The following is a 21,506-nucleotide window of genomic DNA, read 5'->3' on the forward strand; positions in this document are numbered from 1 at the left end:
GTGTGAAACTTGTGTATTACATGAATTGATTAAAAAAAATTATATATGAAAATATAAACATGGGCGGAGACAACAGGGGGCTGCCGGATGCTCTCCCTTTAATCTCTCTTAAAACATTGGTTCTATTATAATATAAAATATAATATAAAATAGGGAAAATGATATAAATATCCTACCAACTTTCTAGGATTGGTCCATTTAGTCCCTAAAGTATTTTTGTGGCTTTATGGGGGCATAAGATAGGAACCAACCTGTGTTTTTTAATCATCATAACTTATTTTAGCCGATTTCAATGCCAAGTCAGCTATTTCTGCCACATCAACCATTGGAAAGTCAACATCACTTTTGACAATTTCCTTGCTACCAGATCCAAACACAAACCCATCATCCTCACTGGAACGAACTGCTTCGGTGCCTTCCCTTTCTGGTAAACTTCATGTGATCCCTCTTTCGATCCTACCGATTAAATTTCATTGATTTATGGCGAAAATGGAATATTAAATATAATCGTAACAAAAATTTCACAGATTCATTGTAGTAGCAAATGCGTTTTGCATCAAATCGGACATCGCGGGGGTTAGGATTTGATGCATTTTTGTTTATGATGATCTCGTCGTTGCTATCAGGATTTAGAGTTGTTTGTTTCATCATCAAAGGCTCTAGATTTCATCTCTAGGGTTGTATCAGGTTAAGAGATACACACACACATCTGATTATTGAGCGGTTGAAATTACAGTGTGAAGAGAGTATTGATTTTGTAAGGTATGCCCTGTTTATTTCACTCAATGGGTTTATGTTTAGAGTCGAATAATTAATGTTGTATTTCCCTTTGTTCAGAGTCAAATGATTAATGTTGTGTTTCCCTTTGATATTGATGGGTTTGATTTCATGAACCCTAAAATCCTCTGCAAGATTTTTATGGGGTCAAATATAATTTGGCATCTGGGTTTATCGAGGTGGGGTGTAGGATGGTGGTGGATTTAGTTTTGTGTTAGGCTGATTGTTCTAACATTAATTACAGGCAGGTTTAGAGTTAGAGGAATATCAGTCAGAAATTGAATAAGAGAAGCAAAGACGGGTTATAAGTTTGTATCAAGAGGAAGATGAAAAAAGATTAAAAGGGTTAAAGATCAGCAAAGATTTGGTGGATATAGGTGATGACACCCATCACTCTCTTTAGATAACAAAAATCATTGCCTACTTCCTCCAGCACCATGCCAAGACTGTGGTAATTTATGAAGGACGAATGGGAAGGACGGAAGAACCAGGAAAACGTTGACATGGATTTGTGTAAGATCCAATTTCTAGGTATCTGAAGATTAAAGCTAAGATGATTTATTACACACTGTTAAAGGGAAGTGGGGTCATAAGAAAAGCTTAAGTGGCAAGGGGTAACCGGTTTACCCCTTCAATTCTTCCAAAATGACCTAATAGACCCGACAAAAACGAGTTTGTTCCCTTATTAGGCTAAAAAATAAGTTAAGTGACTAAATGGATAAACCCTAGAAACATTATAAGGCCTATATGTCATTTTCCCTATAAAATATGCTCATGAGTAAATATATATATCCCACATCTGTTATTACTAAGGTGGAGCTCCTCTCAATTGTTTATATTAAATCTATAGTTTATATTAGAATTCTTTTAAACGCATCTCTGCCTAAAATCACACAATCTTCACCCCCATGCATACTCTTATAAATTTTACTGAATGAAAATGGAGTCTAAAATAGAGCATAATAAAAAATGTTAATGGATGATAATCGTTGGTGATTATAATCATTTGGAATTTTTTAAAGATTAGTTCTTACAAAAATCAATTTAGTTGGTATTTAGATGTTCTTTTTTCTTTATCATTTTTACTTTATTATGATATTTTGATACAAATTTGATTTTAATATTTTATTACGATGTAAACCTCCTTAATCTTGAAATTCTGGCTCCGTCCCTGAATATAAAGATTAAGGTTTTTTTTAGAAAATGTTAAATATCAAGGTGTAAACATTAAGTATTTTTTGAAGTAAAATTTTATAATAAATACAAACACAACGATGAATGAATAAATAATTCAATTTATACTAATAAAACAAACTACAGAAAAATAATTATATTTTGGCTATATTTGTGCTTTAATCGTTTATTTTAGTTTTATCAATGAAAAACAATAAAGTTTGATTATTTCTCCTATATAGACCATTTTAGCCTAAAGTAACAATGAACTTTGAAAGAAACGTGTCAAATTTGAATTACATTCATTGAAGAAACATATTAAAATTTAAAAATATAAAGAAACAAATTAATGACATATTAATTACTTTCTATAACCTAAAATTTAAAGTAATTAATTAAGAAAAATTGAAAACTACCACAAAATGACAAGTGAAGATTAATTTTTAAGAATTAATCACAAACTTACATGTATCAAAATGCATGAAAATATGACAAATGACATAAAATATTTTTATTTATTAGAATAGAAAAAAAAATGAAATTTAAGAAAATGAAAACTAAACAAATGGTCCATGTGGATAGTATGTGTACATTTAGTCAATGATCTTTGTCGAGCCCGAAACAACTTATCAATGTGGAAATGACCAAATCCCAAGTGCAACAGAAACTTTAAGTTTAAAGGCAAACGCCTTCATATTAGAAATTTCACAAGTTAATAGTAATTCAGACATAGTTGTCTAAATATGACATAAATCCTTTGTATTTATTATAGATTTATTAGATAATTTAAAAAAATAAATAAGATAAGTTAAATATCACCCAAAGCGTACTCAAAGTCTCCCACATCTATAATCTTCTAATAGATCGTTATACTAATAATAATCATATTTAAATATTAGTTGTTATGGTAATTACAATAGTAAACGCGTCCATCCAAGCTACAACTCACACACTTGCCGCTAATATAAATAATACACAAAGACTTCACTTCCATTCTTCACATATCCTCTCAAAAACTTGCTTCTTCTTCTTCTATCTCTCTCTCTCTCTCTCTCTCTCTCTCTCTCTCTCTCTCTCTCTCACACACACACACACACAAAGAACCAGAGAGAAAATGGCACCAGGGAATTCTCCATGTGCTTCATGCAAACTACTGCGAAGAAGATGTGCCAAACACTGCATTTTTGCACCTTATTTTTCATCGGATGAACCCCACAAATTTGCAATCGTTCACAAGATCTTCGGTGCTAGCAATGTTAGCAAGATGTTGCAGGTACCCCCCACCCCCACAGCATCTTTATCTCAAGGATGTTACATCTGTCATGGCACAGGCAGACAGATGTAACATCCTTAAATACACTTTCATATAAATCATATTTAAACAAAACTAAGCTGATAATATTGTCACAAAATATTTAGGAGCTTCCTGTTTGTCAAAGAGCGGATGCAGTAAGCAGCCTGGTGTATGAAGCAAATGCAAGAATGAGAGATCCTGTTTACGGATGTGTAGGGGCAATTTCGTACTTACAGAGTCAGGTTTCACAGTTGCAAATGCAGCTGGCAATGGCTCAGGCAGATATGCTATGCATTCAAATGCAACAAGAGTCTGCAGTATCCGCCAATGGTGTCTTGCCAGGTCATCCTGGATACAGCAATAATATGTTAACAGAGGATGGTGTCTCTTCAGATGACATGTCATACCCACGTATGCATAATAGTAATACCATCATCAACCATCATCATCATCATCATCATCATCAACATCAGGAACAATACTTGAACTTTACTTGTAACAATGTAATTCAGTACGACACACTAAAGAGAGAGTCTTCTTCTCTTTGGGCATGATGATAAGCATTATTTAACGTGGTTTGATTATAATACAAGTATCTTTTAGATCTTTAACTTTGACTTTTCTTTAAAGTGTTTACAGTTAACAGTTCCTTCTTTGTGTGTTTTGCATGGGTGTGTAAACGTGTGAAAGAGAGTAGTAGCCACTTGGGTTTTGTTTTTATTACAAGTTAGAAGTAGAGCAAGACAAAAAAAAACAAACAATAACAAGTAAAGAGCAGGTAAATGTTTTTGAAAACATGGGGAGGTTTAATGGAGTCAACTCTAGCATGTGGCACAATTAAAAACTATACAAATAAATAAATAAATAAGAAATATCAACGCCTCGATTTTCGTTAAACACGTAATTATTTGAAAGAGTGTTGTTTTTTCGTAAAAAATACATATATATGAGTCCTGATCTCTTAATTCTTACTGTATTTCAAATAATCAAGATCTGCTGATTAGAACCAAATAGCTAGTTAAGTATGTTCTTCTCAATCCATAAGAAATATATTAAAAAGGACTTAACAAACGCATCTTTAGACTTGAATTACTTAGTTTCTTTGTGGAATGCTAATCATAGAAACTTCAAAACAACAGTAAACTGAAGGCTAAACTTTGTTTATTAATTATTATCATGGGACAAGTGTAGATAGTGAGGCATGCAAGACATTTCGTGCATTAAAGACTTGTACTGTATGGATGCATAAGAGTACAAGTTTGAGGTATGTTTAGAACGTGATCACGAGAGGTGGTTCACGTGGAGTGGGTGGTGGGTGGAGTAATGAGTTAATGACAAATGTAAACAAAACAACGTCTATGACTTCACTTGTGGTCTACATTTTTTAATATAAAATGAAGACAAAACCTATCCAATTATTCAAACAAATCCAAGTGTTTGGATGAACTAGAAAAAAAGATTAAAGCAGTGAATACAAGTGCAAGTGAACTTACTAAAAGATTCCTCATTTCTATAGTTTAATTAAATGACCAAATCATTTAAAAAAAAAAAAAAAAAAAAAAAAAAATCAAAACGGTATAAACAAGGAAAGGAAGGGAAATGAGAGGTTTTGGTCAAGAATGCATCATGAAACATGTGGGACACAAGTTCACAGCGCCCAAGGCATATCAAATGCTTGGAATTTACTAGTCAAATCTTACTAATAAAAACAGAAATAGTCAAACTGAGTGGGTGTGGGATTGAAAAGGTTAATAGAAGAATCATCATTGGAGATAAAAATATACATATAATAAATATTGCATTTGAAACCACTAATTAAATGCTTCCAAAGGTGACAAAATCATCACAAGCCAAATATTGCCATGTGTGAAAACGAAAGGCAAGTCGTTACGTGGTGACAAAATCCTCACATGCCACATATTGCCATGAATGAAAGGCATGTAACGATGATAGATTACTATTGAGGACAAAGAAGAAGAAAATTCAACAGTATAGAAATTAATATTTTGGAAAAAGACATGATTCACCTTCATTAATCAATATTTGTTTTTGTAATTTGTTTTCAAGGATTAAAAAAAAATAAGTAAATAATAGTAAATCTTTGTAGGCATTTGAGTGTGGTGGGCTCGAGGGGTAATGCTTCCAAATGTTGTATTTGGTTTTAACTTTAAAGTTTTAAAAAGACATTATTACCCTGTTTTGGGTTTGGTTTCTTCTGCAAAAAGAAAACACAACCAAAAAGGTTTTTTGGTCCACATTTAATCTCGCAAAAAAGGTGTGCCCAACTTCAATATTCTACTTCTTTCTTATTTCTATAATGATTTCTCATATTTTCAGTTATTTTGTATACGAGATATATTCAAGGGTTAAAGAACTAGCAATCTACTTTCATTGTTTTGTTTATGATACCATTTTATCTTCATTTATTCATATCAGAGCATTGTAATTTGAAAAATCTACCCAATAAGAAAACAGTTGAAAGTAGAATGATATATTAGAACAGATTAAAGTAGGATGCTATATAATACACAAATCAATGAAAGTACATTGCTATTTCCTGTTACAACAACTACATAGCTTATATACAAGTTATAGAAAAAAAATTTATTTTTTTATTAAAAACAAGGGCGACATAAAAAAGCAGGCAGCATATTCTACAAACCTTCAACATGCAACCGAAGAAAGGGAGAATCCACAAGCTTGGATGATAAATTTAAGACTTGAAATGCCAGCTGGCAACGAGAAGGTCAGCTATATAAAAAGCTTCCATTGTCGCCACTCCAAGAAAGTTTGATGATTTTACTGATTTACCCTCTTCATCCAAGTAACATTACTGAAAGCTGTAAAATCTGTATACAAGGATGCACACAAACATAATCCAGCTTAAACCAAGATAAGTCTTCAATTTCCGATTTTTTTCTTCAAGCTTGTGGTTGTGGATGGACTCCTTACAACCACACATCTGGTCATCAACCCAGCCTAAGAACTTGCAATTTGGCCCCTGAAAATTGAAATTTTCACATATTTTAGGGTTTTTTACAAATTTCACACAAGGATGCAATAAAATGATACCTTATTGATACAACCATAGAAACACCGCCTTCCTGAGTTGTCCTTCCTCCATGAAGTTTGGATCACTGCTTCTGCTCCACAATTGCATATTCTTGCATTTTTTCCTCCTTCTTAGAAGGAAAACCAGAGAACAAAGATGAAGGAGGAACCAAAAAGAAGTGTGGGTAAGGGTGCCTTTGTCTAAGAGGGTTTTCAAAATAAATGACAAAAATGCCCTTGCATGTGGGGCATTTAAAGCTAGGGATGAAGCATGCAATTTTCAAAATAACAATGGAAGGTCTGGGTGAATTACAAAACATAGGGACGCAATGCATAGATTGGGGTAAACCACAGGGATGATTTGTGTACTTTTTTACTCGGTGCATTTTATTAACCACTATTTAAATGCTTCAAAAGGTGACAAAATCATCACAAAGCCAAATATTGCCATGACTAAAAGAAAGGCAAGTAATGATGATATATTACTATTGAGGACAAAAATGAAGAAAAGTCTGACAAGAATAGCAAATATAAATTTGGAAACAGACATGATTCACCTTTATTAGTCAATTTTTTTTTCTAAATTTGATTTCAAGGATACAAAAAAATAAAGTAAATAATAGTAAATCTTTGTAGGCATTTGAGTGTGGTGGGCTCGAGGGGTAATGCTTCCAAATGTTGGGTTTGGTTTTAACTTTAAACTTTTAAAAAGACATTTTTACCCTGTTTTGGGTTTGGTTTCTTCTGCAAATAGAAAACACAACCAAAAAGTTTTTTGGTTCTCATTTAATGTCGCAAAAAAGGTGGTGTCCAACTCCAATATTCTACTTCTTTCTAATTTCTATAATGATTTCTCATATTTTCAGTTATTTCTATACAAGATATATTCAAGGGTTAAAGAACTAGCAATCTACTTTCATTGTTTTGTTTATCATACCATTTTATCTTTATTTAGTACTATTAGAGCATTGTAATTTGAAAAATCTACCCACTAATAGATTTTTCAAAGTATAATACCTTAATAAGAAAAAAGTTGAAAGTAGAATGATATATTAGAATAGATTAAAGTAGGATGCTATATAATACTAATACACAGATGTATGAAAGTACATTGCTATTTCCTGTTACAACAACTACATAACTTATACCAGTTATAGAATTAACTTCTTTTTATTAAAAAGCTATGTGTATTCTACGAACCTTCAACTTGCAACCGAAGAAAGGGAGAATCCACAAGCTCCTGAGAAGCCCCACCGGACCCACAAGCTTGGATGATAAACTTAAGACTTGAAATGCCAGGTGGCACCAAAAGGTCAGATATATAAAAAGCTTCCACTGACGCCACTCCAAGAAAGTTTGATGATTTTACCAATTTACCCTCTTCATTTTCCACATAAACATTGTACTTGGAAAACCCAGGAGACACACCGCTGTTCAATGTCCACTGAATCTTGAGAGAAACCGAACCAGATTTCCAGTTGACATTTTGACTTTTGACATTCCATTCCGAGGCCGGTGGGAAACTCATGTTTTGTGGTGAAGATTTGATGGAAATATGACCAAGAATGGAATAGTATTCCGATGATGAAGTTAATTTGGATTGGGTTTTATAGCATACAGCATGGATATTGGTTAATGTGGACCCCACCATTGTGACACTGCTCTCTTGTATCACCCATCCCGATGATGTTTTCTTCACATGACGTGGCATTATCACACTGTCGAATTTGCTTGAAAACTGGTTCATGGTGAGTAATGTATCTCCAGATGATGCAAGAAGAACTGATGTTCTGTTTTCCATGTTAATGGTGTTTGTAAACTCAAGAGAAAGACCAATCATAGAGCTCCCATCTGATTTTACAGAGTATGTAAAGTAGACTGGTGAATCCCCCATATGAAGTTCTCCTTGAAAGATTCTTTTTTTCAAATAAGCACCATCTTCAAGGGCTCCTTTGAATGTAATGTTCCCTCCTCCACTATAAGATGCTTCCTTCAAACTAAAAATGAAAAAGTATAAATCATTAAATTGTACATTACCAACAAAAAAAAAAGGTTTAGAATTTTTATATATTTGTTAACTTACTCAACGGATGCTTGAATTGTTTCAGTTGTGGTATCTCCAGAAAACTCAAGAACAGGCTGACAAAACACAAAAATGACATTTAAAAAAAGATATCATATTGTAAGATATGATGATGAGGCGAAAAGTAATAACAAAAATATGTTACCTGAAAGCTTTGATTTGAAAGATTGTTCCATGGAGCATCTGAAACTGATTTTCCATCAATAGAGAAATGGTAACTATTACCCTGTTAAGTTATTATCAGCAAACAAATAATGAGTATGTTGTTATCATGAGTAAAGGATTGAAACTATGCTTATTATGTACCCGATCAAAGTTTGAGTAGAATGGAAGAACTTTAGGATAACTTTGTGTTATTCCCCATGATTTTTCAACAAGACTCCACCACCTAAAATACATTATAGTATATAAGTAACCACAAATTAAATAAGAGCTAGAAGTTAATAATAATAATAATAATAATAATAATAATAATAATAAGAGAAATGTAATACCGATTTTGAGCAGTTTGAAAATCGGGGGGTTGTTTAGTCTCGTAAACCCATCCAGGAGCAAATATGGCTGCTGACACATCATCTTTCTTTATTACATCAAGTGCCACATTTGCCTATTATGCAAAACATAATGGCAATTACAAAAATGAAATTTAAAAAAAAAAAAATACAGATCTTGAAAATTAAATAAGCTACATACTGTCCATTGTCCACCACCATAAGTGCCTCTACCAAAAACATCAATTCCCATGTACACATCAAACTTTCTATCACCAGCAACAGCAGCTGACAACTTTGGATAATCTTCCTACATTGTACATATCATAACATCCTTAAAAAAAAAGGTAGAACATTTAAACAAAATAATTAATAAAAAAGGAAGATAATGATAGAAATACCGTCCAGGAATAGTTTGTAAATATGCCATCACATATATCAAAAAAGGGCTTGTTGTAGTTATTCAATTGATTTTGCCAATTAAGTTGCCCCTCGGTTGTAACACTGTCATACCTACATAATACATATAGCCATATAGCACAAGTTTCAGCTTAAAAGACAATAGAGTATACAAATTGAAAAAAACAATTGTAATACTGGAAACACCTACCAGATTACTAAAGATCCAGGCACTGAAGAATGCATAACCTGGGTTAAATGGCTGACAAATTCTTTCATAATGGGGATCTTTTCAATATCCAAACTGACCTCCATATTTATCTGTGAAAACAGGATCAACAAATCATCATATGATTATGAAAAGTTATCTGATATATGATTATGATTTATGAATATGATGTTACTTACCAGCCATCCATCGAAGCCCAATGCAACAGCAAGCTCAGATAATCGCTCAGCATACATGTCAGCAACTGTAGTTGATGCCAGGAACTGATCTGCTATCAGTTTTCCTTCATCCCACTCTACTATAAAAGTTCCCAGGACCTGTAGTTCTGTAAACAATTAGAAACTGTTCCAGATTTAGGACTCTAATCTTACATATGAAGGAATTAGAACCCAGTGAGGATAAGATCACCATTGAGATCACAAAAGAAAGCTTCAGCCAAAGATATAAAAAAGGTTGAATATTCAGAAATTCCAGAATAATTTTGTTTAATGGTTTTCCTCCTAGATTTCTGATTGATTTTACTTCAGCTCTTGTTATGAATGATTGATAAATTTTGAAATTTTGAAATGATCTCACATCTCCATGATCAGAGACCAGAAAACTGTTTCAAACGATTAAGTTATTCAGATTATGTAAAAAGTCAACGCATGATACATACCTTGACTCCATGTTTATGAGCAGCATTAACCCAACCAGGAGGCGGCAAAGTAACCAAACTATGCGAAAAATAGATGAACACATCCATCAAATACCAATGCCATATTGAATAGGCATCAGCATTACTCCCTGCTTGAACCCACTTATCATCGGTGTACCCTCCTGCCATATCATGGCACACCATAATCCTCGGGCGATTCGGCAACGAAACACCATCAACACCACTGCGACGTAAAGGGACAGAAGCTTTATTGAACTGGAAATGGAAAGAATCGAAGTATGTACGAAGTTTCAAGTCTTCTAAGGTTTTGATTGGGTAGGAGACGGGGACGGACGGCACACGCGGGTCGAACTCGGGTTCTGGGGAGTCGTTGGGGTTCATTTTGGGGGAGAATACAGAGAAGATAGGGTCGATGATTGAATTGTAGAAATTGCGAACGGAAATCAGGGTTCTGCGGTTTATATAGGTTCGAAAGAGGTTTAACATAAAAGGATGCTTCAGCAGTCTGTGCTGCGTTCTGGGAGAGACGAATACGATGCCGAAAAATTTGGGTCAACTATAAAATGCATGTTCATGTTCATGTTCATGTTGTTGTCAAAAAAAATAATAATAATAAATAATAACTTTAAATGAGCGTTGGGTAGGCGGTAATACCTCGTTAGTCGTTCCCAAGAATAAATAAAAACATGGTTACTCTTATTCGATAACGAAGGAATGCTATTCCTTCATTATCTTTGCCAAGGAATAAATAAAAGATGGTTACTCTTTAAAAAGAAAGGAATAAATCATACATGAAAGAAAGGAATAAATCATACATGAAGGAATGCGATTTTGATTCGTTAATGTCTGGCTCTTTTCTTTTCATTCCGGAATAGAATGGCTGACAAATTACGCAAAAAATAACACCATACATTTATTCGATACCAACCCCACCACAGGTAATAAACGAGTTTGAATAAGAGTAGGAAACTTCAATCCGTTTAATTAAATGTGTTATTACGATTACGAAAGTTAAACTAATAAATTACGATTGCAAATTTCAACTTGAAAATGTCACGCCTATTTATATGAAAGTTTTTTTAAATTCTTTAAATAAATTAGATACAAAACCAAAACTTAATATAATAAAAAAAAAAAAAATTGCATTGAGTTGTTTTGTAATATGGAAATGACTTGGTCACCTACATCGATTTTTTTTTCTTTCATTTTCCCCTTTCTTTCCTATATTTCATAATCTCACTCATGGTTGCGGAAATCGGGATTAATAGACGATTAATCGTTTGACATTCTCCAACCGTCGAGGATTAGGATGTTAATCGGAAATTTAGGATTAACCGGGTTTGGCGGGATTAATCGATCAACAAAAGTCAAAAAAAAAATCGAAAAAAGATCAAAAAAAAATTCAAAATTCAAAAAATCAACTTTTTCTTTTTTAACTCCAAAATTTTCAAATTTTCAAGATTTCAAATATTATACCAAAAATGTTCATATTTTCGTATTTTCAAAATTTTAAATTTTCAAATTACAAAATTTCTTATTTTCTAATTTTGAAATACTTGTTTTTCTTAAGATATATTAATATTTGATTAATTTTAATATTTTATTAATAATCTATGGTCCTCGATTAATCCCCGCCAAGACCGATTAATCCCTTAACACCAATCGATCGCCGAACTACCGCCAAACGATTTTTACAACCTTGGTCCCACTCAACCACACCCTTTCTCCTCCCCCTTTGCCCCCCCCCCCCCCCCCCCCCCCAAAAAAAAAAAAACTCTTGTTGCTGTTGTGTATTAGAGTATCCATAATGGAGTGTTCAATGGAAGAATTGAATAAGGTGACAAATTTATGTGTCATTCAATGGATGAAACTCTACCATTGTGAGATGTTACCTTGACATTTAATAAGTTTGGAGTTCAATGGTCATTGGACTCTTCAATTGAGAAAATAAAAGTTTTAAATTCTTAAATATTTATTATAAATCACATTTTGTAACATTCTATTGAACTTTATAGAGTTCAATGCATTGTAGGAAAAAAAAATAATAGAGTTGTATAGATTATAGAAAGATGATGTGGCAATTCATTGAACTCTATGAAGTTCAATACATTGTGGATGCCCTTAGTTACACTCTCCACACCATTTTTTTTGTTACCTCATATGTCATGTCACTCTCCACATGATACCATATTTGCTAGAAAATATCCACCACACGACTTTATTATTATTTTTTAAAAAAGATTAAATGTACATAAAAACAAATTTAATGAAATTAAATGAAGAAATATGTTGGTCACGTGGCCTCTTTGATTCAGTTTTGGTCCTCCACTGGGCGTTCCTTTGTGTTACCTTTTCCACATCAGTTAATGCCCCGTATAAGAAGGTCGTGTTCATCTGCGTAGCCACGACATGGAGGATGTGCCACCTCAACCTCCTCGATGGTGTTGGTATCCATACCAAGCAGCCTTATTTTTTTCGTTTTCCCCTCAAAACTAACTATGAATTTTGTCTTTCCATCTCTCTAAATTCCACTCGTTCAACACTTTAGTGTTTAAAACCAACATTACACAACACATTTACAAGGTCTAAGGTGGTGTTTGTTAAATAAAAGAAAAAAAACACTTCTGACAACTTATTGTTGCGCCGCGCAGCACGCGCGCAACACTTGGCCATTCACTGCTGTTTGTTTTTCAGAGGACTTTTGACTTAAAAATTGTTGTGCGTTACTATAACTTATTGCAACATGCTGCAGAGGTTAAAAAACAAACAAACTTTTTATTACATGTTGCAGTCGTTTGGCCCTCCTCTTCTGCTACAGAGGGTTGTAAAGGTGGTATGTAAACTTCAGACATTTTCGCTTCGAAAAAACAAATGACACTTAAATCTTAACTTGCAACCCGTACCGACTCAACATGAAAATAAACGTGTTGACACGATACAATATAATAATTAAACAAATCAGATTAGGTCAAGATCTCTCAACCCATTTAATATTTTGTGATAACATAACATGACACATTTTCTAGATCTACCTATTTGTATAATTGTTTACTTTTTTTTATTCTAAAAGATTTTTTTTTATTAACCTTAGACATGGCAGCCTCTACTTTAATTTTATTTTCTACTCCTTTTATTTTGCAACACATAAATTTCCATATATGTATATTTCCCTGTAATCCTTTTAATACCTATGATACCAAACTAGCATATATTAAAAAGGTAAGAGTTAGCATGTATTAAAAAGTAAGAATTGTCATATTTATCATTATCATTATTTATTATAAAGAAACCAATTATATTATGGGATTTTCTAATATGTGCCTAAGGGCACATATAAGAAGTATTAATTAAACACAGTTATTATCATAATTAAATGTTAAACACATTAATTATAAGAAATATTACCATAATTACATATAAAATTCATTAATAATCTCCATAATTAATGCATTTCACATTTAATTATGGTAATAATTGTGATTAATTAATACTTCTTATATGTGCCCTTAGGGCACATATTAGAATTTAACGGGCAAATACACCATTCGGCCCAACTTAAGCAACAATTTACTCTCCTGTGTCTAATCCAAGTAAAAACGATGGACTTAACACTATCAATGATCTGTAAATGGGAGGTTCGTTTGCTCTTGAATACGCCTTCACACCTCGTTTTCCATAAAATCCACATTGCACCAAAAATAATACAGATTAGGTTGTTTCCCCTTTTCCGACATCTCCCCCATGTTTTTACAAATTCAATAAGTTCCCCGATGGTTTGAAATTGTGGTTTCGGAATGTTGCACCATTTAAAAATCAATTCCCAGACATTGCTCGCCACTGGACATCAAATGAGAATATGCTCCGCATCTTCCTCTTCCAGTTGACACTGGGGGCATGATGCATTTGGAATCGCAACTCCTCTCCTTTTTAATGTTATATAAGACAGGATGCGTCCCATATTAGCTCTCCAGATAAAGGAGTTTACCTTTATTGGGATTTCATGAATCCATGGGATGATAACTTCATTTGTTGTCGGTTCAGTATTATCAAGTTTCGATCTAATCGCCTCAACAAGGAAACTACCGTCACCTGATAGAGGACAGCTCCAAGAATCTGGATCTGAAGATGGCCGATGTTCACCAATGCTCTCATACAACAGCTGAAGGCTATGGATCTGTTCATCCGTTGCAAGGGGTGATCTCCATTCCCACGAATACCCATCTGCTAGTACTCGTTGACTGACCTTGCACCTTTTACGTTTTTCAAGTAGATACAACTCTGGAAGTTGGTCCTTTAATGGTTCCCCCTCACACCAAGCGTCCATCCAGAATAGAGTATCGTTGCCATTCTTCACGTTTTTCTTTAGGATGTCACTAAAGCTTAACCCAGCTTTGGATAAATCATTCATCACCCCTGCAATATTGTTCCACACACCTGCAATAGTTTTTTTTTGATAATACGTTAGCAGGCTTATTGTAAAGATTATGAACACCAGTAATTACTTTACTCCACAAGGTTGATTTGTTTGTTTTTAATGCCCACCACCATTTGACAATCATTGAAATATTGAAGGCCCTGAGCGATCCAAGGCCAAGACCCCCCATGTCCTTTGGGCTAACAATCTTTTCCCACGATACCCAAGCAATTTTGAACTTGTTATCGCACCCGCCCCACAGGAATTGTCGCCGAATTTTTTCTAGAAGCTCAATGACTCCCACCGGGGCCACAAATAAAGAGAAATAATACAACGGTAAACTGCCTAGGACTGCTTTGGCTAATGTTAGCCTTCCTCCAAATGACAATGCTTTCGATTTCCAAGGCGAGAGTTTGGAGTAAAAACGGTCAATGACAGGTTTCCAATGTTTCTTAAGCTTCATGTTAGCACCAACAGGGACCCCCAGGTAAGTGAAGGGTAGTGACGCAGGTTGGCAACCCAAGGGAGCAGCCCATCGATCAACTTCAACCTTGTCAACACCGACACCAAAGACCCTGGATTTATTAAAGTTTACCTTTAACCCAGACGCCGCTTGAAAACATCTTAACACCCTTGCTAGATTTTTAATGTTGCTTTGGTTCCACTCACCCACAAAAATGGCATCATCAGCATAGAACAAGTGGGAGATTTCTGTATCAGAATATGGGATTTTTATGCCCTGGAACAGACCCTTTCTGCAAGTTGCATTCATCGCAACATTTAATCCTTCCATGGCGATTATAAATAGGAATGGTGAGAGGGGGTCGCCCTGTCGTACACCTTTTTCCATTACAAATTCCTCCGTTGGAGACCCGTTTATGATAACTGAAAGTCTTGCTGATTGAATGCATCCTTTGATCCACATACACCATTTATCGCCATAACCCATTTGAATAAGCACCGAATCAAGATACTCCCAGTTAACATAGTCAAATGCTTTCTCCAGGTCTACCTTGAAAAGGAGGATCTGTTTTTTTAACCTTCTTGGCCCAGGAACATAACTCGTTTACAATTAGCGGACCATCAAGGATATTGCGCCCCTTCACAAAAGCTGTTTGAGTATCTCCAATGTTCTTGCTAATTATCTTACTGAGTCTGTTGGCTAAGGTTTTGGAGATTATTTTGTATAGCGAACCAATTAAGCTAATTGGTCTATAATCACCAATTAGCAATGGGTCTTTTATCTTGGGAACGAGGGTAATGAAGGACGAGTTGCAGCCCCGAGCCAACGTTCCGTGTTTCTCAAAGTATTTAACGAATTCCATGATGTCGCCCTTCAAAACATCCCAATATTTTTTTATGAATTCAAAGGTGAAACCATCTGGTCCTGGCGCCTTATCACCTCCACACGCCCAAATGGCTTGTTTGATTTCCACCATTGTGAAGGGGGCTTCAATATTTGATCGAGTAACCGATTCAATCTTACGAAAATCACTGTTGATAAGTTTTGGCCTGAAAGGCCATTTTTCCTGAAATTTTCTCTGGTAGAACGAAAGAACTTCATCTTTTATTGCTGCCACATTTGTGCTCCAAGAGCCATTGATGAGTAACCCATGAATATGGTTCTTGCTTTTCTTGTTGTTTACATACCCATGGAAAAAACGGGTGTTTTCATCCCCATCTATTGTCCATCGGATTCTAGCCTTTTGCTTTAGATCAAGAACAGCCAACTTCTCAAGTTCAGCTATTCTTTGGACACCAATTCGCCTTTCCTCTAGTTCCACCTCAGATAGCCTTGTTGTTTCAGCAGTTATATCGAGTTCGTAAACCCTGTGTTTAAGCTTCATCAGCTCTTCAGTCTCCTTAGGGTGGTCCTTTGCTCTCCATTTTTTGATTTCATTTTTTAGATAATGGAGTTTGGCAGCAAGGTAAGCGTCCGGGTTGCCGTATCCATTGAATCTCTCCCACGAATCTTTGATGATTTGCTCGAATCCATCTCTTTTCATCCACGAGTTGAAGAATCTAAATGGAGGTTTGCCAAAGTTAGATATGGATGTATGAAGAATGATGGGACAATGATCTGAAGTCTCCCACTGAGCAGCTGTGACTGATACAGAGGGAAAGAGAGTAAGAAATTTGTTGCACACAAGAAATCTATCGAGTTTGCTCATCTTGAAATCCGACTGGCAATTATAGGTGAATCTGTGCCCCCCCATTCTAGGTTCATGTAAACATTCTTTATCAATGAATCGATTAAACCAGAAGGCTTCTGACCGATTAAAATGGGAATTGAATCTTTCTCCTTCCTTTCTAACAGTATTAAAGTCTCCAAATATTACCCAGGTTCCTCCTTTGGTGGCTTTAATCCGTCCTAAGTCTTCCCATAGCTTCTTTTTGCTTTGAGGATCATGAGGACCATAGATATTTGCTAGGATAAATGGACCATGGATACCTGACCACTTACCGATTGTGATTAGAAAGTATCTCTCCTTTATGACTTCATCGACCTGGAATAGCTTGGAGTCCCAAATGCTGAGTAGACCACCCGATCTTCCAGTGGAAGCTGTTGCAGCAAAACCGAATTCCCCATTATACCAACAACCAGACACATCTATGTGATTTTCATCCGAAAGTTGAGTTTCCTGTACCCCTAGGAACATTGTGCGATGTTTCTTTGTTAACCTTCTCACCCATGCGATCTTATAATCTTCTCCGATTCCCCTTATATTAAGACTTAGGAAGTTCATTGTGAATTGTTGTCTTCTCCGGATGCCCCCATTGTTTCAAGTAGAACTGGGTTAGTTGAGTCTATCTCAAAACCCAGTTCCATACCCACCTCTACCGTTTTTTCTAATTCCCCAGAAAGAGACCTGGAGCACGAGGAATTATCATTGCGGAGAGCAGCCGGGTTTTTATTAAGGTCGAAGTTGCTGGGAATGTGGTCATTGTTCCTTACTTGAGATACTGTTGCAGAAGGAGACATGTGCCTTGTATCCGATTGAACGAGCAATTGGGGTACTGAGTTACGAGGGGAGTCGGATCCTGATATGTCACGGCGTTTTCTTTTGCCTAATGACCCGGGAATGGATTGATTTTGGGCTTGGGTGAAGGAAGATCTGTCAATATTGGGGGAAGGGAAGGGCCCAAAACATCCCAGTGGGAGCCCTTTAGCAAAATTACTCATTTGGGCCTTAGGGGGGGGGAGTGGTAATTACATTAGAGGGGCCAATCATCTCGTCATTGCATTGAGGGGAATGAATTATACCATTACCCACAATTCCCAAGACCTGTGACGGTCCACCTGACTTCCTTAGACATGTCTCCAGACGTTGAGGGATACCCGGTGTCTCTTGAGTTACCCTAATCGGCATCGTCGATTTCACCGGCGTACCAACCGGTTTTTCCGTCGGTTTTTTCGTCTCCGGTGATCTGATATCCTGTAATGGTTCCTCCCTAACAACTGGCACTGGACTTATTTCTCCTTCTTCCATTTCATCGTCGTCTTCATGCATCCATGTATCCGATACTCCCTCCTTGTCTTCATTTTCTTCATCAGTTGCATCAACCTCACTTAATTCATCATTCACATAATAATCTTCACAGTGATCAAACTTAAAGGGAAACCAATCTTCATCGAATTCAATAATACCAAGCTTTATAAACTTCCCCTCACATGAAACAAAAATCTCATCATTTATTCTCGTCCTTCTTTTGGTAAGAATACCAATTTTTACGCAGGACAGATCAACCCGATTATGAAGTTCATCAAATGGTGCAATTGTGACCCCATATCCTTCTGTTATTTTTGAGAAGTTACGATCTCCCCAAAGGTGTATAGGTAGACCAACAATTCGAATCCATGCAACTCTATCAAATTCTGGATCAATCTTCTCAACCCATTCAACCCATTTCAAATGCTCTTGCCATCGCTCCCTATTGTCCTTGAATTCCTTTGCACTAACTGAGTCATTGAACTGCAACATAACTTTCAGTCCCCCCACATACTTAATCTCCATAAGAATATCGTTTCGGAATGACAGCAGCTTGGGCATGTGTCCCAAATGGTCAAGCGACATTGCCTCACCGATAAGAGACGTCTTCCATAGCCACTTTTGTATATTTCTGCTTAGGTCGATATGAGGGGGAATTGGAGGCGGCGGTGGTGGGTGTGTAGCATGTGGCTGTGTTTTCTTGCCAAGAACTTCTGCAAACGTTCTATTGTCCCTTGGTCTCCCCCACATCCCCTGTGCAGGCTGTTTATTTTTGAAGTGGTCATTGTGTCTCACGGAGTAGTTGCTGTTAAACTTCTTCTTTGTTATGGGAGGTATCTCTTTTCTCTTGTGTAACGCCAGATTCACCTACAATCTTGTTCCTCTAACCACTGTACCATCAAGTTGATTTTCCATAAGTTTTACATTCTTCACATTTGTGAACCTGATGAAGGCGTAATATCTTCCATTTTTTCCTTTTCTTAACCCCATGAATACGTCAGTCAGTCTACCGAATCGGATGAACGCTTCATAGATCTCCCTCTTTGTGGCGTCCCTTGGAACATTTGTGACAAAAAAAGTAGTGATCTCACTACCACGTTTCTCCGCTGTTTTTCTCCTACGAACTTCCTTCCATTCTTCCATAGTGTGCATGTACCTTGTGTTCATGAGGAAGAAACGACGTGCACTCGCTTGCGAGTTAAATGGTGAAAGACTTTGGCCTTTCCATTTTTCAATTTTCGTTGCTCTTTCTAGATAGCACATATTAGAAAATCCCATTATTATCCATTGAACTAAAAAAGACCAAGCAGAGAAACCAAATAACAATAATTATCACATGATTAGCATTGTCCATCTCACATTTACAATATATAATCACGATTCATTGATTTATTTTTTAATCCATAAAAACTTGTATCGATTAATGGTTATCCCTCACAATATTTTGGTCATCTATAAAACCATTTCTAAAGATTATTCTTTACTGTGAAAAATCAATTACGGAGTATTTCCATATTGAAATATATTTAATAATTAATACACATTCAACTGAATAACCAAATAACAAAGAAATTATAAATATGGCCATTTTTTTATTACTTTGTAAAAAATAACCAAAAATTAAGGTTGCGTTTAGTTACGGAAAAACAATTTTCATTTTCCGTTTTTTGTTTTCCTTTTTCAGTTATCGCTTTTCGTTCTTAGTTTTCATTGAAAAATTTGGAAAACGTGTTTAGTTAAAATTTATTCATTTTTTATTTTCAGTTGTAGAAAATTAGAAAACACATTTATATGTGTATATTTCTATTGGTTTATATTTTTTGGAAAACGGTAGCGGTGGTGGGTGGGGGTGGGGGCAGCGGCTGGGGGTAGCAGCGGTGTTGATGATGGCGACGTTGTTGGTGGTGGTGGTGATGGCGGCGACGGTGGTGATGTTGGTGATGAGGTAGTGGAGGCGGTGATGGTGATGGTAGGTTGGTGAATGTGGTAGTGATATTTGGTGTGTGTGTGTGTGTTTATAAGGGTGGGTGTGGGTGTGTATATATGTATGTGTATGTGTGTTTGTAGGGGTGTAGGTGTGAGTGCAGGTTGGGGTTGGGGTGGGTGTGTGTTTTTGGGGGTAGGTATGTGTGTTTGTGGGGGTGTGGGTGGGTGTTTGTGTGTGTGTGTTTGTAGGGGTGCAGGTGTGAGTGGGGGTTGGGGTGGGTGTGTATTTATGGGTGTGTATGTGTGTGTGTGTTTGTGGGGGTGTAGGTGTGGTTGAGGGTGGATGTTTGTTTATTTAGGGGAGGGGGTGTAGGGGTAGGGGTATGTTTGTAAGTGTGGGTGTGTGTATTTGTGGTTGTGTGTGGGGGGGAGGGGGTTGGGTAGATGTATGTTTGTGGGGGTGGGCTTGGGTGTGGGTAGATAAGTGTAACACCCCGGTTTAAGAAGAGTAATTAAATAATGAACCAAGAACCCCGGGAAGTAGTTATTATGATTATTTTATATTATTAGAGTCCAAAATTTTATTAACAATTATCAGAATGTTAGTTTCGGTGGTTAAAGAATAATTTCAGACTTAATTTGAAAGGATCTTGAATGGTTGGGGCTAAAATGGTAAATTACAGACCTATGTTGAAATTAATTGGTCATGGAGGGGCCATATGGTAATTACTTGGACTCAATATGCAAGGATTTCAGAAGGGATGGTTTAGATTGTAAATTTAGGATTCGTTTTGGAAGAAAATAGAGGAGGAGGGACCATTCTTGTTATTATGGGATTTTGTTTAAAGAACCGGGTATATAACCCCTCTATTTCCCCCCGTAACCCTAATCCTAGTGACCATATGTGCAGCTGCCCCTATCACATACCCTCCAGCCGTCACCTTCTTCACTCTCACTCCCTTCGCCGTTGCTCTCTCTCGCCACCGCCCTCTCGTTCTATTTTCCCGATCAACAAGGTTGCTAGCGACGTTTTCTACTATCAAACTTCGAGGGCTGCCGGGAAACCAACGAAGCGTGACTGTTGCTACCTCGCTGCTGTGACTCCAACGAACGGACACGAGCGACGTTGCGGCGGTCGGTCCTAAGCCGCCTCCTTCCATCCTTCTTCTTCTTTTGTTCGTCGGTACCCTGCCGCTAAGAGGCCGCCGCCGTGGTTCCTGCCGCGCCATTGAAGACCCAGTCGAGTCCAACTCTACTATGGTCGGCTGATAGCGTCGTTGCCACTCTCTCTCCTTCTTCCTTCGTTCAACCGTTGTTGTTGTTGCCCATTTCTTGTGTTGCTGTTGTTGCAACCCACCTTGGTAGGTGTTGGGTTCATTATCCGGGCATATGGATGTGTGTTTGTGTACTATGATGGGACAAGGCCGCCAGAGTGTCCCTTGGCCGGAGATCCGAAGAACAAAACCCCATTGCCACTACCGTAGGGTGGTGGTTGCCACCGTGTATAGTCGCATGCCGCC

At 36.4% G+C, this 21,506-nt stretch overlaps 2 protein-coding genes and 1 long non-coding RNA gene across 5 annotated transcripts; 2 read left to right on the forward strand and 1 right to left on the reverse strand.

The window, feature by feature from the left end:
* Window positions 1–213: 213 nt before the first annotated feature.
* LOC111879875 (uncharacterized) lies at window positions 214–829 on the forward strand. The gene is made up of 2 exons (XR_002846259.2): window positions 214–427; window positions 528–829. It is a non-coding gene; the product is annotated as an uncharacterized LOC111879875 (long non-coding RNA).
* A 1,398-nt stretch (window positions 830–2,227) lies between these two features.
* LOC111879874 (protein ASYMMETRIC LEAVES 2) lies at window positions 2,228–3,855 on the forward strand. Its single transcript, XM_023876309.3, has 2 exons — window positions 2,228–3,223; window positions 3,370–3,855. The coding sequence occupies exons 1-2, from the start codon at window positions 2,855–2,857 to the stop codon at window positions 3,796–3,798; spliced, it is 798 nt and encodes a 265-aa protein (XP_023732077.2). The 5' UTR covers window positions 2,228–2,854; the 3' UTR covers window positions 3,799–3,855.
* Window positions 3,856–7,328: 3,473 nt separating this feature from the next.
* Window positions 7,329–10,946, reverse strand: LOC111879872 (cytosolic endo-beta-N-acetylglucosaminidase 1). 3 transcript variants are annotated; one of them, XM_023876305.3, is made up of 11 exons: window positions 10,810–10,946; window positions 10,156–10,711; window positions 9,677–9,814; window positions 9,480–9,589; window positions 9,271–9,382; window positions 9,072–9,179; window positions 8,873–8,985; window positions 8,685–8,766; window positions 8,524–8,604; window positions 8,379–8,434; window positions 7,329–8,292 (listed from the first exon to the last, which is right to left on the reverse strand). In XM_023876305.3, exons 2-11 carry the CDS (start codon window positions 10,639–10,641, stop codon window positions 7,488–7,490), a joined length of 2,091 nt encoding a protein of 696 aa, XP_023732073.2. In that variant the 5' UTR covers window positions 10,642–10,711; window positions 10,810–10,946; the 3' UTR covers window positions 7,329–7,487. The 3 variants fall into 3 exon arrangements, with proteins under 3 accessions (XP_023732073.2, XP_023732072.2, XP_042755524.1); XM_023876304.2 differs by lacking the exon at window positions 10,810–10,946 and having other exon boundaries at window positions 10,156–10,803; XM_042899590.2 differs by lacking the exon at window positions 10,810–10,946 and having other exon boundaries at window positions 9,677–9,822; window positions 10,156–10,288.
* Between the last annotated feature and the right edge of the window lie 10,560 nt (window positions 10,947–21,506).

Source organism: Lactuca sativa, chromosome 2 (genome assembly GCF_002870075.4).
Source record: "Lactuca sativa cultivar Salinas chromosome 2, Lsat_Salinas_v11, whole genome shotgun sequence".
NCBI classification, from domain to species: domain Eukaryota; kingdom Viridiplantae; phylum Streptophyta; class Magnoliopsida; order Asterales; family Asteraceae; genus Lactuca; species Lactuca sativa.